Source organism: Centropristis striata, chromosome 18 (genome assembly GCF_030273125.1).
Source record: "Centropristis striata isolate RG_2023a ecotype Rhode Island chromosome 18, C.striata_1.0, whole genome shotgun sequence".
Classification (NCBI taxonomy): Eukaryota; Metazoa; Chordata; class Actinopteri; order Perciformes; family Serranidae; genus Centropristis; species Centropristis striata.
Window position 1 is genome coordinate 24,700,490 of NC_081534.1, and position 16,391 is coordinate 24,716,880.

Here is a 16,391-nt window from a genome sequence, read left to right on the forward strand (position 1 = left end):
ATGGGAAACAGAACAGAGTTTGTTTTTTTTTTAAGTAAAAAAAAAAAGAGAGAATTACATGAATATATACTTTGGCACGATTTTCAGGAGACAGCTTGACAATTCAAATCTAAAAAAATACAAAACATAAAAAGTACAAAGATGGTCAAAAACAGAGAATGAAAGCAAAGAAAAACTAGAGGAAAAGAATGAATAAGAGACCGAATGAAAGAACAGAAGCAAAAGCAACAGAAGACAGGAGAGGCTGGGGGATATATTTAGCAGCTCATTAGTCAGAGATGTCCTCTACTCAGCAGGCTGGTCCCTCAGATGAGGCCCTTTGGAAATCATTATAACTGCCTGCTGCTTCAGACAACCACACACATTTCACTGGAAAACAATTTACAAACTGCCTCGACTCTCCTGAGCCTTAATGTCCCTTCAAAATAATCCTCAAGTTCTTTAGAGAGGCACAAAAACAAAGCTTTGAACAATGCAAAGCAACATGGTGTTTTTATTAATAACTGCACGAGTTTCAACATTACATTCACTGCATTAGCAAGACAAATAACCAGTAATAGCCTGGTTATAAAAGCTCTGTATATCTGAACTTTTTTTCTATGTTATCAGAGTGGATCGTTGGCGCGCCTGGCGCTGCCTGTGCCACCACTTCCTGCTTCTACATTCATTAACCTTTACTTTACAGCTCCTGTCATACTTGGAGAAATAACAAGATGGTGGTCAGCACACTGCACACACAAAACTGCAACCAGAAATATCTGGACCAGGAGAAGAAGGTGAAACACAGACACCCCAAACTCTAATTAAAAGTAGTCAAAAAATATAAATCACATCTCATGCTAAAACTAGTAGGGATGTTACGAGAACTGATTTTTCTCTGAGGAAAAAAAGGTGAGTGACAGCATTTACGGATTTAACTCAGGTTCTATGAAATCCTGCCTGTCATCAAGAGATGTTATCAAAAACTTGGATGACAATCAACTCTGGCGGTCAGGAAGAACCAAACAGGACGACAGTAATGGCAGCAACTAATTGATATCTAACTGGCCAATAATATGTTTAGGACTGTTAAGGAGATGTGATTCTAATTTTGACAAGAATACTATGTGACTTGTACAGCACAGAGTTTGTCACTGTACTACATTTTATTGATACAGTTGATATTGGGACATCAATTCTGAATGACTACCAGAGTTCATTGCCATCTACTAAATTTCTGGTGTCCATAAATCCCTGAAGCCTGGTGTTAGAAGGTGACAGTGCTGTGCTGTGAACGCTAAAGATAGCCGTCTGAGATCTTCGCCAAGGAATGGAACTTTCTGCTCGACTGTTTAAAGTGAATGAAAAGGTCTTGCGACGCCTGTCCTCGTCACAGTATCTGTTTCCATGGAGTATTTCTTTGTCTGGTGAGGCGTTTAAAGTTTCCCTTAAGGGCTTGATTGGGTGGGAGAGCCGTTAAATGGCAAAGGGTGAGAGCAGAGAGTGATGGCTCAAGTGATAAACACACAGGTAATGAAAGAGAAAGGCTGATGGATTCGACCAGACTGCCGCTAATGGGCTCCGGTCTCACCTGGCTAATGGCTGGAGCCTTATAGAGAAAGAGACTGAGAGGGAACAGAGACATCATAGAAAAGTAGCTGTGCCATGCTCAATATACTCAGTCACACACACACACACACACACACACACACACACACACACACACACACACACACACACACACACAACACACAACACACACACACACACACACACACACACACACAGCGTTAGCAGTCCTAATTGCAGACTGGTGATCTAGTGGAGCTGCAGCTTGCTGTGGTTTGGCCTGTGGCTTCCAACACCCCCCTAAAAGCCCTCTTTGTTCTCAAATTTCAGAAAGGAGCCAGTAGCCAGCGTATTGCTTTACTCCTGCCTGCCTGTAGACCGCCTTGCTAACAGGACTTCAGGGGACTATTCTGAACAGTTAATTGCACAGGTCCCATTGTTTCCCCCCCTCGGGCTGCACTGTTTATATACCCAGTCGATCTAGCAAACTTTCTGCGAGGGCTGGAAACCAACAGTGTGCAGGCAGACTAAAACACTGTGGCTTTTCTGTACACACAAACACACACCATTTTGTTTGGCAACAGAAAGCAACAAGTTTCAAAGACTACAGCTGTTTGAAGACGCCTGAAGTAGGGCATGGCTCATTCAGATATTTTCCTCTGTGGTCAGAGCAATGACGCGATGCTAGCCACTGGAGTCTACTCTGTTATTAAAAAGAAAAAGGGAGTTGTCGAGTCTTTTTTCCTTGAGCTCGACTTTCAAGAAAACATCCTCATATCCTTGGGTTGGTCCTTCAACGTGATGCAAGACCTGCCAAAACAAAGTGATCTGTCTGTACAATAGGCCTTCGTCATGTGGAGAAAAATGTATTCAACCCAAGCCAAGAATGGACAACAATCGATTGTCAAAAAACAAACACAAATCCCAGAGGAAATTAGAAAGGCGGCTCTCTGCTCCTTCTCTTGCTCTCCTCCCCTCTGCTCTTGACTTTACCCTATGACTCCACTTTTCTTCCAGGCTGGGGGAAAGCCATTTCCCGTTCTCACACATGAACATACATAAACGTCACCAGCACACAGAGCACACAGCAGGCTTGTTTGTGGGAGACTTCTGGTCCTCGCTGGCACTTTCCTGTACAGCTTTAACTCAACTTCAGAAGACAATGGGTTTTCAGAGGGCATCGTTTATCTATTTAAGTGGACCCACAAGGACGTTCTGAGTCTTTTTGCCTCCTGACATATAACACTGTTAAAGTAGAAAACACGGCATGAGATCCATGTGAATAGACCCTTTGGTGCTCTGAGTTCCCATCTTTAATCTGTCAGTACTGACTCACTGTCTAGGTCCACTTCCTCAGAAACAAACCACAAAGGCGCACTGTAAGAAATTGACACCATATTAGGAGCTAAGCTCTATGCTGCCAACATTAGTGGGATGTCAGATAGACTCAGAAAAGACATGAAACAAGCGATATTTGCACTGTGCCCTGAAAAATCCTCCAGACTGATGCCATTTTATCTAGTGCATACACAAAACTCAAGAGTGCTGCTTTGTTGCTGCATTTGTTTGCTGGCACCCTACTTGAATGCAAGAGGATGTTTTGTTCGGCATGTTGCTACTTTTGGAAAAATGTCCTGGATCATTATCACAAATGTAATCATACACAGTAATGAGAAACACAAATTTGAGCCGGCCATTTACATTTGCTCAGCAGATACCCCGCTGGTAATCTTGTTTACAATGAACAGCTGAACAACAGATAAAAAAAGACTTGGACTGTGATTGGATCTAAAAATACCTCGGCCCCAAAAGGCTTTGTGACTACTTCCTAACAGAGCGTATTAACAGGTACAAGAAATTGTTGTCCTGGCCTTTCTACAGTGAACACAAAGTCTTTTCCTTTCATTGTTAAAGAAACCAAAAATGGGAGCAAAGAGTAACTCAACTGTTACTGTCTATCATCCTGTCTCTCCATCTTATTTCACATCACCTAAAGGTCAAATATCCTGAAAGAGTAATATCGACTTAAAAGACCAAAAGTGACACATAAATCTCCACAGACCAAAACTAGAAGTCAGATGCTGCTCCGTGCTGTCTCTGGTGTTTAGAGCTTTGACTCTAGTATGCAAATGCGGTACAGTATATTTCTTAGTATCCATTTCTATTCATACTGCACACTGCTATTTGTATGAGTCTGGAATAAGCCTGTCAGCAGTGATGACATTTCATATTCATGAAAATTTCCAGAGCAATCTCCATCCCTGGAACACGTCAAGGGATTACCTATGTGAATTATGTATGCTGAGCAGGAGAGAGAGGAGGGAGGCCAGTAAACAGAAGAACTAATAACATCATGACTTTAAAGCTTTAAAATGAGTGATTCACCTTTATGGTAATATTTCTAATTATAGATTTAATTTCAGACTTCCATGGTGTAAACAGCTGTGTCTTGGTTGTTTTAGTGTTGAAGTTGCTGTTATGTCTTTTTATGTTTACATACAGCCCATTTATGCCATTCTGATTTATCTTCACATTTCTTGGCTGTGCCTTTTGTCTACAGAATTAAAAAAGAACTGGGATCAGAAAAAAAAAAGTTGTTATAATACTGTTATCAAGAAGCAAGGACTCTAAATATTTAATTCCTTAATATAAGTAGCTTGTGGTGTGTGATTAAATATTTAAGTTCATACTACAGCGTCTGAATTGAAAAAGGCCTTCATCAGAGATCTGATATTCTGCACTCAACCCTCAAACATATGTTAGGGAAGAGGTTTCTTTCAATAAAGTTTGCCTAAATTTTTTATCTTATATATGCAAGGGCAAATATCAAGAGCTAAGAAGCATTTTGAAGAGTCAGAACTCTTGAACTGTGAGTCAGCATGCATAACTCCTTGTGCACTTTAAGGAAGTAATTATGCTGCATATCTATGACAGCACCTAAAAATAACCTTTGTATTGTTGAGAATTTTCCATTACATGTTTTTAAAGTTAGCTCAATTACTTCATAATATAGACTGCTGGGGTGGTTACATATTTTTGTATGTCAACCTGGAAGTTAGCCTAGCCCTGGTTCCCTTGAAAAAGGAAAGCCAATCTTATTTTGGATTACTGGAGAAAATAATCTCTGGCAAGCAAGAGTTCAGGTCACTCACACATTTTGTTCAGCAAGTTAATACTTAGAAATGACCAGCACTTTTATTCTACCAGGAGTACAAAGTGAGGCTATGAGCAAACTACATCAGGGTAGTATGACTTCAACATCACCACCACCAAGATGATGTTGATTTTTAATGTCTCTGACAACCTCTTAAGTCTCATTAAGTCACTTGTTAGCAACCGCCTTTTTTAAAAGCTGACTTTACTCAGGGCAACTAACCAATTCAAATAAACCCATTGACCCTTGAGATGAGGAAGCTGAAAGTGCAAAAATAGTAACTTGTTTCAGTGTTTTAGAACTCATCCCTCCAGTACTATATAATACCACAGTCAATATGAAAACAAAAGAGACTAAACATAGGTTTGATGGGTGTGCTTTCCTTGTGGATTCTTTTGGGCTGGAAAAGATTCAGATCACTGAGTTCATGAATCGTCTTTACACAAGCCAGTTGAAAATAGTCCTAGTGGTGGAGTCTCGAGAACTATCTGTCCTTTTCCTTCAGTTGACTGGCTGTCTTAAAGGCACAGGTGCATCATGGGTCCTGTAAAGAAATTCTTAGGTGCACATTTGTCTCTACAAAATGCACCAACTGTCACGAACATGGTCAAAGCACGTTCTGTGTATTGTTCTTGAGCCACAGGATTATATTTTATGTCATATGTACAACATCCATAACAAAAGCCAGAGTATGTGGAGCACACACAGAAAAAACACATGCACACACAGATACAGTACACAGAGCACGTGGGCTGGGGATTTGAGGACACATCTCCTTGGTATTGGTAGGCAGTGTATGTGTGTGTGAGTGTGTTGGATGCAGAACGTGAGCGTGATACCAGCCCCTCTGGGCTCCACATGAATCATGTGTATTACATAAGACATGGAGAGAGAGAGATACACTTGGGATCAGCAGTGCCCTCCCTCTGCCCATCCGCCCATCTCGCTCTCCCTCTATTCCTTCTGTTGCTGCTTCTCACACACATTCATTTATTTAAAGGCGTTTAAGAAAGTTAATCAATTAAAGCTTTAAAAACATCCCAAAGCCTTAAACCACCTCTCACATACATTTACTTATTCACACATAAACTGTCTGCCTCCTCGCTGTGGCAAGGACATCTGGCACATTTCACAAGCTGGCTATGTGAGGGGAGAGTGTGTGCGCGTGTGTGGGTCGGCATGTGTGTGTTTGTGCGGGGGGGAGGGGGACTGGAACATTGGTCGGCTAAAGTGAAAGGAAAGCTGGCACAAGTCGGGGTTCAGTGAGTACATGCCATTAACATTGTATTCCTTTAGAAGAAATAAAAAGGACACAGGCCTGTGGTGGCTGATAAATACCTGTCACCTATGTGTTCTTTAAAAGGGATATTCTGGATTTATTGAAGTGGGGTTGTATGATCTACTTATCTATAGTCAGTGTATTACCTAGAGTGTATTGCCGTCAGCATGCCCCCAGTTTGGAGAAGCAGGCAGGAGGACAGGCATGGAAACTAAGCAATGTATTGCTGTGGACGGGGATTGCGGCAAAACATATTTTAGCCACCTAAAAAAAAAATCAATATCAGTTCAACTGACGCAATATTTACAATAATTTCACTGCTTGCCTTGCCATCAGACAGCTCTGTTTAAGTTTACACGGAGGGAAATGAAGCGGTTATCTATACTCTCATCAAAGCCATCTGATTACATTGACAAAAACAGTAATTTTACCTCACAGAACATGAGAGTTGCTGGTCAATTGGTTAGTTTGTTTGTGTTGTTCTCTGATTTTGGTGTTTTAAAGTGTAAGTTCCATTTCACTAAAGTCACACAATAACACAAATAAACTAAACAATCAAAGCAGCAGCAGTCCAGCAACTCCCATGTTCTGCTAGGTAAAATGACTGTTTGTGTCAATGGAGTCTGGTGGTTTTGAAAAGGGCATAGGATTGCCTTCAGTTCTTCCTGCATATAAGGCACAGACACGACTGTCTGACAGCAAGGTAAAGCAACGAAAATGTTCTACATATACCATTCCCATAAACTGATATATTGATTTTTTTTCAGCTGCTGCTCCCATCCTCAGAATTACATTGCTTAGCTTCCTTGTCTGTCCTGCTGCCAGCTTCTCCATCCGGGGGTTGGCCAACTATGATCTAAAACACTGAGTACGAAGTACATTATACAATCCCACGTCAATAAATCGGATCTATCCCTTGAACTTACAAGCGTGGACCAAATTTCCCGTCACTAGATAACAATCGAATCCATTTGAAAACCTGACATCTCACAGTCAAAGATAATAATCTGAGATCAAAACCTGATCTGAAGGTTGCGGGGCAGTAACCAAAGCTCGCTAGCTGCACTAAAAGCTCTCAGAGGACACTAAATGTCATGGCTGATTAAAACCTTATGACAGCAATGTGACCGCAGACAACATCATCTCTCTGTTTCACTCAATAGCGGAGGAAAACTGTTGTGACTCATTAGAGCAGTGAATGGATTCACAGAGTGGGTGGGATTGGGCTCTCAGCTGCCGCTCAGAGGCAGAGCAACCTGACCGACCCAAGGGTAAAGGAAGCCAATTTAATCTAACTGACCTGCAAGACGGGGGGAAAATAACCTCAATCAATTCACAAGAGATGGGCAAAGATGGCGGTTTAGTCGATGTGCATCATGTGGGAGCGGAGACGGAGGGAAAAAAAACTGTGTGTGTGTGTTTGTGTCTTACCTGATGCGTGACCATGAGGGAGCAGGGTGAAGAGGAGGAGAAGCGCGGAGGCAGCCAGCCTGTGGGCTAAAGAGGAGGAGGTGGAGGAAGAAGAGGAGGACAGGGCTCTCGTCTGAAACGCTACCATTCCATCGCACATCTTTTCCTCTGGCGACCAGCGAGAGTCCTCTATGGCTTAACCTGTCCAGGCCACATCGAGAGGAAGGGATAGAGAGGGAGGGGGAGGGAGGACGCGGATTACTATCAACATTCAGTGAGGATTATGTAACCAAAAGCAACACAGAGAGACAGGAGGGAATAGAGTGAGAGAGCCGTAAAGACTGTAAGGGAAAGAGAGAGAGGGACAGAGAAAAGGCCTTCTCTGAATGTCATCAAGTAGCAGTTGGTTTACTGATAATAACAACGGCACTACGTGTATTTCCTCTGCTCATACTTTACTTCCCTAAACAGCATCCTGCTATTTAAACCACCCACCATGCAGACAGACGGCAATTTCCAGCGCCCTTTTTAAAAAAAGAAAACACCAGTGGCAGCCGCAGCAGGAGAGTTCCTCTGATCTCCCTTCGATCCCCACTTTTGGCTCTGCCACAAGATCTAACTAAATAAAGCAGCCATTACACTCTGCTGTAGATGATGTAACAGGGAAACAGATCCCTGCTGCTGATGAGGTAGGAGCATTACAGGGAGAGAGGCTAAAAGTGTATGAGAGAGAGTCAGCGCAAAGCAAAACAGTGATTACAACTGCAACTTTTGCAAAAAAAAATAAAAAATCCTTATGGTCAGGAGAGGAGCTTGCCCAAGAAGCTGCATTTTTCCATAGTTATCCTTAAATTTTCAATAAGTTCATGACTCCAAGCTGTTTAAGCAAAAACTTTTTGTTATATTTGTTAGCATATTATTTATTCAGTCTGTTTATGCAATTATAGATGCTATAACTTTTGTAGCATGGATTCCTCAAATTAAGTTATTAAAGAGTTGTGCTAAAGAGGGTGCAGTACTTCACAGTTGAATGATAAACAGATGCCATACCACCGTCTGCTCAGCTGTGATGCGACTCTGCCATATGCTGCACATTGTTAGAAGCAATAGAGTTTGATGGATAATTTATGTAAAGATAACTTCATCAGGTGCTACTTCATGAAATATATGCTGTATTCTTTCGCTGCTCATACTATAGAAGCTGATGGTAGATGTAAAGTCTCTTTTACAGACAATATCAGCCAACAATTTCAGCCTGATAAGCTTCTGTTTTGTTTCTTGCACCACTTATTGCTGGCAAAATGTTGTTTGTCTAAGTTTGCATCTACTAAATGTGTAAATGTCTACAAAGAAATTGAAAATGTAAATGATAAATCAAACGTTGCATTCAAAGAACAGCAGAAATAAGCAGGGTGCAAACAAAATGAGTTTAAATCAGTGGGAGGAAAAACACAGACAGCAACGCCCCCATCCTCCCTTTACAAATATATCCAACTTAAATAACTTCCTAAAAGCATTTGCTGGTTGATTGGGAGGATAGGACGAGATGTACACTGTCATTACATAAATGAGATGCAGGTGCACATAGTCTTGGTTATGTTGCTACAGAGAGATTGGGATGAAGTAGCTGTAGTTGCGATTTGTGGGGGAACTAGCTTGCTGGCAGGCAGCATATCCTCAAGAGAGGGCAGAGGGCCCATTACAGTTACACAAGGCTGCTGAGCTAATGGCTACAGTAATGGCATGGCTGCACTTAGAGAGCCGCGAATTTGATTGCAGATCTGCTGCGTGGCCACTGGCACTGCCACAGATGACCAGGAGCTACAGTGATAGGGGAAGAAATTAGTTAAACACACGTGAACATTCATGGTTGTTTTTTTGTTACTGCCTTTCATATTTGAGTGTCCTGCACTAGGTCACCAAAGATTTAAATTGGCAGACATTTTCTAACACACACACAAACACACACACACACACACACACACACACACACACCACACACACACCACACACACACCACACACACACCACACACACACACACACACACACACACACACACACACACACACACACAGCAGGGCCTGCCACCTTTCTCATGCCCCCCAAGAGTAGGATGGAGAGGCATACCTGCATGTGGCACATGCCAGTGGGAGAGAGTGACGTTAGCAGGATTTGGCAGGACAGTTTGGGGACTGCATTGAGCCAAAGGGCAGACAGTCAAAAATACATGCAGGGGACCTGTGCCGGAAATTTGAACTATAGACACGTTCTAATTTGTCCATTTTGGGATCAGAGCACTGCTGCTAAGGCCTGGGTTACAGAGAGAACCCATATGCTTACTTAGAAAATGTCCTTGCCAGATGAACGTCTTAGAAATATCAAGGACAAACAAAAGGACAGGCAAGGAAAAAACAAACAACACGTGTTTTGATCAAAGGCACTTGTTGGGATGTAAATAACCACTTGGGATGGCATTTATAATGCAGGGCTGACCTCCGGAAAGAGCTGAGGGCAGAGTATTGACCGGCCAGTATGTTTGCAAAGTGAAAACTTAAGCAGAATTAGCTTAATTGCTTTCACACAAGAGCGTCTGAGAAAGGACAAAGTCATTAACTCTGTGCTAAGGTATCCCACAAAATATAGCCTTCCAATTAGCTGGAACAAGATAGCTTGGAGCCTGGAAGGAAATTTTTGCAGATCTTTTAACACACTGACTGTATGTTCATGCATTTAATTGATTAATAACACAGCAGGCAGTTTGACAGCAAAGCACAAAATACTTCAAGTTTGGATGTCAATTTTATAATTTGCAACTGTGTGGGTTTCCTGTCAGACACTGCAAAAGATGTTGAGCTTGAGAGATCACATTAAAAAAATGTGCTGCTATTTTAAACTTCAAGAGTTTTAGTTTGTGTTTCCTGGAGCAAAATTTTGTGTCAACCCATGTAAACACATGCTTCCTGCCAGCAGCTGCGTGTAGTCAGGTAACACCCGCTTACCCAAAATCAAAATTTTGTGCCTGTAATGCCATTGCTGAATGTACAGTCAAACAGTTTGTGTTTAAATAGCTATCAAGATCACTGCAAAGTCATTCTAAATGGCTGACATTCAAGCCATCATTGCAGTATGACTACTCACAGTTACATTGGTGCCATTGTTAAAGGGTTGTAGAATTATATATCTTATCAAGCTTTAAGCACCAGCAGAAAGGCTACTAAAAGGAATACAAATACAAACAGAAAGCAAAAAGTCATCTAGAGTGACTAAACAGATTTGATTAAGAAATAAAAGCATGTAATGACATGAAACACGTCAGCTTAAACACGTAGATGTTGCAAGAAAGGCAAACACTTGGCTTCAGAGAAAAGACAACTTCCTTGTTTCATTCAAAGAACAGGACGGGAGAGTGGGTTCGCTTCTTTCTCTGTTTTATACAATTGTAAATGGAATATCTTTGGATTTTTACCCGTTGGTCCAACAAATAAGCAAATTAAGGATATTACTTACTTGAAAAGATAATCAATAATATGAATAATGGTTAGTTGCAGGCCTAAATGACATTGCTAAAAATAGCAATCCTATATGTCAGTTGTGTTGGCCATGTTTCAGCCCATTTCATTAAGAAATTGGATGCTTTTCCAGTATGTATACTTTGTCTGTTTAGTCCTCCACTTGGGGGGAAAAAACTATGCAACTCTCCACTTCAGACACCAGTGAGACAACCAGCCAGCCAGCAGGCTGCTACTGCAGTTTTTCAGCTGCCCGAGGCTCCTGGAATGCAAAGGGAGCCAAGGAGAGCAGCAGCGCAGGCATGTGTCCGGGAACAGAGAGCACTCAGTGTGCCAAAGAAACAGCCGGGAGGAGATTTCCACCCGATAGGCCCCAATGCTACTGCTGCTGGTAGAGCCCGCCTGGGCCTGCGGAGGGAGCCCAGAGATGGGGCTCTGCATGGCAGCACAGAAAGGACCCTTTGTTATGAAGTATTATGTAGTGTTAAGCCCCACAGCGCCTGAGCATCTCTCTGTACTGCCGCAAGGAAGGGGACAGAAACACACAGCAAGATGGAGAAGAGAAGAAAGAGAGTGGAAAAAAGAACATAAGGAGAGAGAGAGAGTTAAGATGAAACAAGAGAAACACTGTCATATGTTATGTTGACAGTGGTGAAAGGTGGGGAAATCTGAGAATGGGACTGAAGCCAAACACTGTGTTGTTATCTTTACTCACAAGATGTTTTCCCTAAGCTATGTTGTCAAACAGAAAAATCTTCTGAATGCTGGACTGGGAGTTATAAAAAATCTCACTGCAGTCGCACAATGGGTTTTAAATTGAGAACCATTAAAGCTGCCCATTGTATATCTGCTAGTTCCTCCATGAAAGCCACAGAGTGTGTACAATGTGTAAAAACAAAACAAGTCAATCTGAACAATGGGAATCAAAGGAGTGATTGTGGCAAAAATGAACTCTAATCAGTTCCGCAGTGAAAAACATCTTTAGATTGAATAAGGCCATAAAAAAGTAGAACTCAGTGTTCAACAAAATAAGCTGCCTATAAATATATACACAAACATCAGGTACTGTTGATCTCTAAAAAATAAAAAATCAGTAACGAATACACATAAAATGACTTTGCCATCATAGTTGTTATTGGTCGAATTTCAAGGGACAAAACAGCAATACTAAGGGAAATAGCATACTGCTTTGACAGTTTTAAGATTTGGTTGGTGAACATTTTCCAGTTCGACAATGAAGCCCACTGTCAGGACAATGTTCACTGAAAGTGGAGAAACCATTGGGAGTACACCAATATGATTAAAATCATTCATCACTGTATATAATTTAAACATTATCAATAGGGAACATCACATGATACAGTCATTACAGGGAACTCAATTGTTAATGTACAAAATATCCAGATGTTTTTGGCTAAACCCTGCCAAATCAAGGTAGTTCATCCCATTAATGAAAAAAATCAAATCATACTGTGAAGTAGAGATATCTACCACAGTATAAACAGTGTTTAACAGTATGGTAAATATATCATATTGTCCACCAAAACTCTCACAACAACATGTGGTGCACAATGATTTGATCAAAACATCAGCTGGCCCATTATTAGACACAGCACACCAAAGTATTTGCTTAAAAGGAACATTAGTAATGGATACCTTCCTCGCCCTGACTTCATAGGTCTCTCAAAAATGTTTATTCCATCTCTGTTCTCCATTATGATGATAAACAACAGCTCACCTTTGGACTTCCGCCCCTTTGCTGTGGTTAAGTGCCATATCTTACCCTGCCCAGTTCACAAGAAACGACTCAAACTATTACTGGAACATACGCGAGGGAGTGGGGAATTACAGTGGTAGGGATATCTGGATATCTCTCTTCAATACATCCCTGCAACTGTAGGAAACGTGGTGAACTGCCTTCATGGCAGCTCTAAAGCAGAGTCACACGCTTGGACACGTGCAACTGTACTGCGAGCTATTTAAACAAAGAGTGTGGTGGGCTGCCAGGACTACACACACACACACACACAGGGAGAGAGAGAGAGAGAGAGAGAGAGAGAGAGAGAGAGAGAGAGAGAGAGTACAAAAACAAAGACAAAACCAAAGCAAAGCGAACCCATTCTAACAAAGTAGCTACACATACAATTGTTAGATCTTTGTGTCGGTTAGTATCGCGTCAACACGCCATAAATAATTCGGGCATTGTGCGACAACGTTTTTTCTTTTACTGTATAATTGTTCACAAAACGTAACAATACAGTAACGCTACAGCTGTTAACTGTTAACAGACTGGGCGAACTAGCTACAAGAGCCGGTTTCCTGCTTTATTTTACCTCTAAGCACTTTGTCAAGCAAATACATGTCATCTTATAGAAACCTTAAGCCAAGTGAAAACGTGTCAAGATTAAAAATGTATCCTAACGTTGACAGATATTAGCTTATTAAGGTCTGTCACCGCTAGCTTAATTGAATGTAATAATACAGCTAGTTAGTTGACAAAAACACAACTGACAACTCATTATTCCCCTTGAGAAATTCTTTAATTATACCCAGAGCGTGGGAAACATGTTTTCTGTTTGAAATAATAAAATGAATACATATAAAGGGGAGGAGAAGCAGAAGACAAGAGATCTCGTAGTGGCCTGTGTGTGCTTAGCTTGCGAAAAAACAGACTAGACTCACCAACGTAAAGGTTACAGCGGCGAGCCCTCCTCCAACGGCTTCACATTCGAGGCATTAACGGTCGTAAAAATGGAGAGACGCCCAAAACCAGAATGTGGAGGGATAAAACTGAAAAACGATATAATGTTTTCGTCGTGTAGTTCCGTCAGTGCTGCTCCGTTGTTCCTTGTCTTTATTTGAGGTGAGCGGAAACACTCGCTGTGAGAAACTCTACCAGCTGCCTCGCTCTCGCGCGGTCTCCATGGCTACCTCGTTAAAAGGGCGGATCCTAATGTGTCAAGCCAACCACAAGGCTCGACTTCAAAATAAAAGCACCGAATTTGGTGGCGGTGGGGACAAAAGAAATCAACAAAACAAAAGAAAAATACACCAAAAACCTGAATAATGACAGCTGCAAATGTCCTAATTTGGTACTAAAAAATACATGTGTTGTGATGTATGTGTCATAAAGGAGAATTTTCCTGTCGAAACGAAAGTTTTATTGTGTGATTGTCTGCAGAATATACAGAATCATGTCATAGGCCTATAACAGGGGTTACAGAATTAGAATTCTGACTTTATTCTCAGAATTTTGACTTTTAAGTCAGAATTGAAGTCAGAATTCTGACTTTATTCTCAGAATTCTGAGTTTAAAGTCAGAACTCAAATATTTCTTTCTTGTGTGGCCCTAATCCTCTTCCGTAGGGGTCAACCTTTACTATATATATAAAAAATAAATCTATCTGGAACCTCAAAACAATTTTGATTCCTCAAGCATGCCAACAAAGTATATACATGCAGAATATCATACTAATTTTCCAATTAGATTATTGAACACTTCTTTTAAAGTGACTGGATTGAGACTTATTTAGTTCATAGGACAAAAACATGTTCATGTGAATCGTTTTGTCACCAGCATTCTGAGAAATAAAAAATGACCTGATATAATGCTAAATTACAAAATAACATTCCATAATACATATTTTTTTGGATGTGTGTTACTGTTTGATACATTGATGTTTGCATCCAGAGCTACATCACACAACTGACATCTTATGATGTGTCTTGTTTGCCTCTGCTTTGTCTGAAATGCTGATGTGCAAGCACCTATAGCTATACCATCTGAAAGGTTTTTACTGTCAGCGTTATTGCAGCATCTCTGACAGTTCACACAGAGTAGCTGTTGCCTCTGCTAGTCTGTTTCATTAGCTTATCTGACAACTTATTTCTTTGTAGCTGTTGCTGCCGGGAAGTAGGTCATCACAGTGAACAAATGCATTAGATCTACACTTATTTGCAGCTGATAAACACAAAAGATGATGAATAAATTGACATGTAATCTGAACGTTCATATACGGTATAAATATAATCCATTATGTGATCTGCAGTACTGCACAGTATTTACACAATGTGGTTGCAGATAGGAGATAGAAGAGAACGAGTGGGTGGAAAATTTACTTTCATTCACTCAGAGGGGAAAGAAAGCGAGATCTCTCATTGTACCTAACCGCAGTTCACTCTGCACCATAACCTTGCAAAACATAATGCGTCATTGCAAGCAAACATCAAAAAGATGCAGTCGCTTAGACCTCATGAGAGTTCATGAAGTATTTGCAAACACGTCATACAGCTAGATATCAGAAAACATTGAATTACTCTTGTCTTCCACATATATATGGCTTAGTTGCTTTACAGAAAATGAATGGGTTATTGATTTTCTAGAACCATGAAATACATATAGGGCAGCAATTGCATCCTTATAAGGTTTTGAGATGTTGACAAGGAAGATATAAGATTAGCTCCATATCATAGAGTAGGCCCTAATATATCCTTTTTCATAATAATCTTCACTTTACATATGAAGTTATAGGTGCCTTTAAGAAACAACCCTCATATGACCATTCAGCAAGGTGAAAAAAACTTTAAAAAATTTTAATGGCTTATAATGGAAGGTATTCCTGATGTTTGTATGTTGTTTAATTTTTTTTTCCAGTTTTATCCATCTTCAGCTTATTTTTTATATATTTATTGTACTGTCCTTCAACTGTTGGTCTGAATAATCGGCCTCTGTACTTGTTATGATGTTATTGCACTTAGCAAATGGTGCAAAGGTCCACTCTAGTCCATGAATCATTTCATGCAAGGGTTGTTTGTTGGAAAGGAAATTCATCATACCCCAACAATGAATAAAGAGGTGGTACTCTAACTGTCAAAAGATTACCACTGGTTAAAACCATAACATTTCATTTCATTGGCACACACATAACTGTCGGATGTTTACAAAGCTGTTCATAACCCCACTTTTACTTTCACTTTCTCCAATTCCAGTTAAAACGTTGGCTCCCTCCCTTATCTCTGCTTACACCCCCTCCTATCTTAATTTCCCCTTGTTGTCTATTAGTGATACCTCTGCCGTCAGTGGTTTTGGCACTGGCCAACCAATGATTAATTGGATAAAACCCTTGCTAAACACCTTGACATGTCATTGAGTCCTGTAAACAACCTTTGACAACAACACCCACAGGTGTACCCTAGAGATAAAAATGAGGCAGCTGAGCGCAGTGTCCTGCTATGTTGCTCATTAATATGAAAATATATGCAGCAAGGTGGTCCAACTAATCAGATAATCTATTCCACAGGGGCAACATGTGGTGTAAATGAGTTTCCTATCATGTACTGTCCTTGTCTTACTATGTTCATGTCCATAACACTACTAGTGCATACTCTTTATACCATACACTGTGTTTTAGTGGATCAAAAAACAAACTCTTAAACAGGAAGGGCTTCTTAACCTTTAGAGCTATCCCAAGTTTAAATACTCTTTGCAA

The 16,391-nt window shown here is 40.7% G+C and overlaps 1 protein-coding gene across 1 annotated transcript in view; it reads right to left on the reverse strand.

Annotated features, from left to right (window-relative positions):
- susd6 (sushi domain containing 6) overlaps positions 1-13,794 on the reverse strand; it is a 35,269-nt gene extending 21,475 nt beyond the window's left edge. The window contains exons 1-2 of the mRNA XM_059356324.1: positions 13,585-13,794; positions 7,413-7,592 (exon numbers count right to left, since the gene is read on the reverse strand). Coding sequence (XP_059212307.1) covers positions 7,413-7,551 — 139 coding nt within the window. The 5' untranslated portion in view covers positions 7,552-7,592; positions 13,585-13,794. The remainder of the gene's footprint in view (positions 1-7,412; positions 7,593-13,584) is intronic.
- Positions 13,795-16,391: the final 2,597 nt, after the last annotated feature.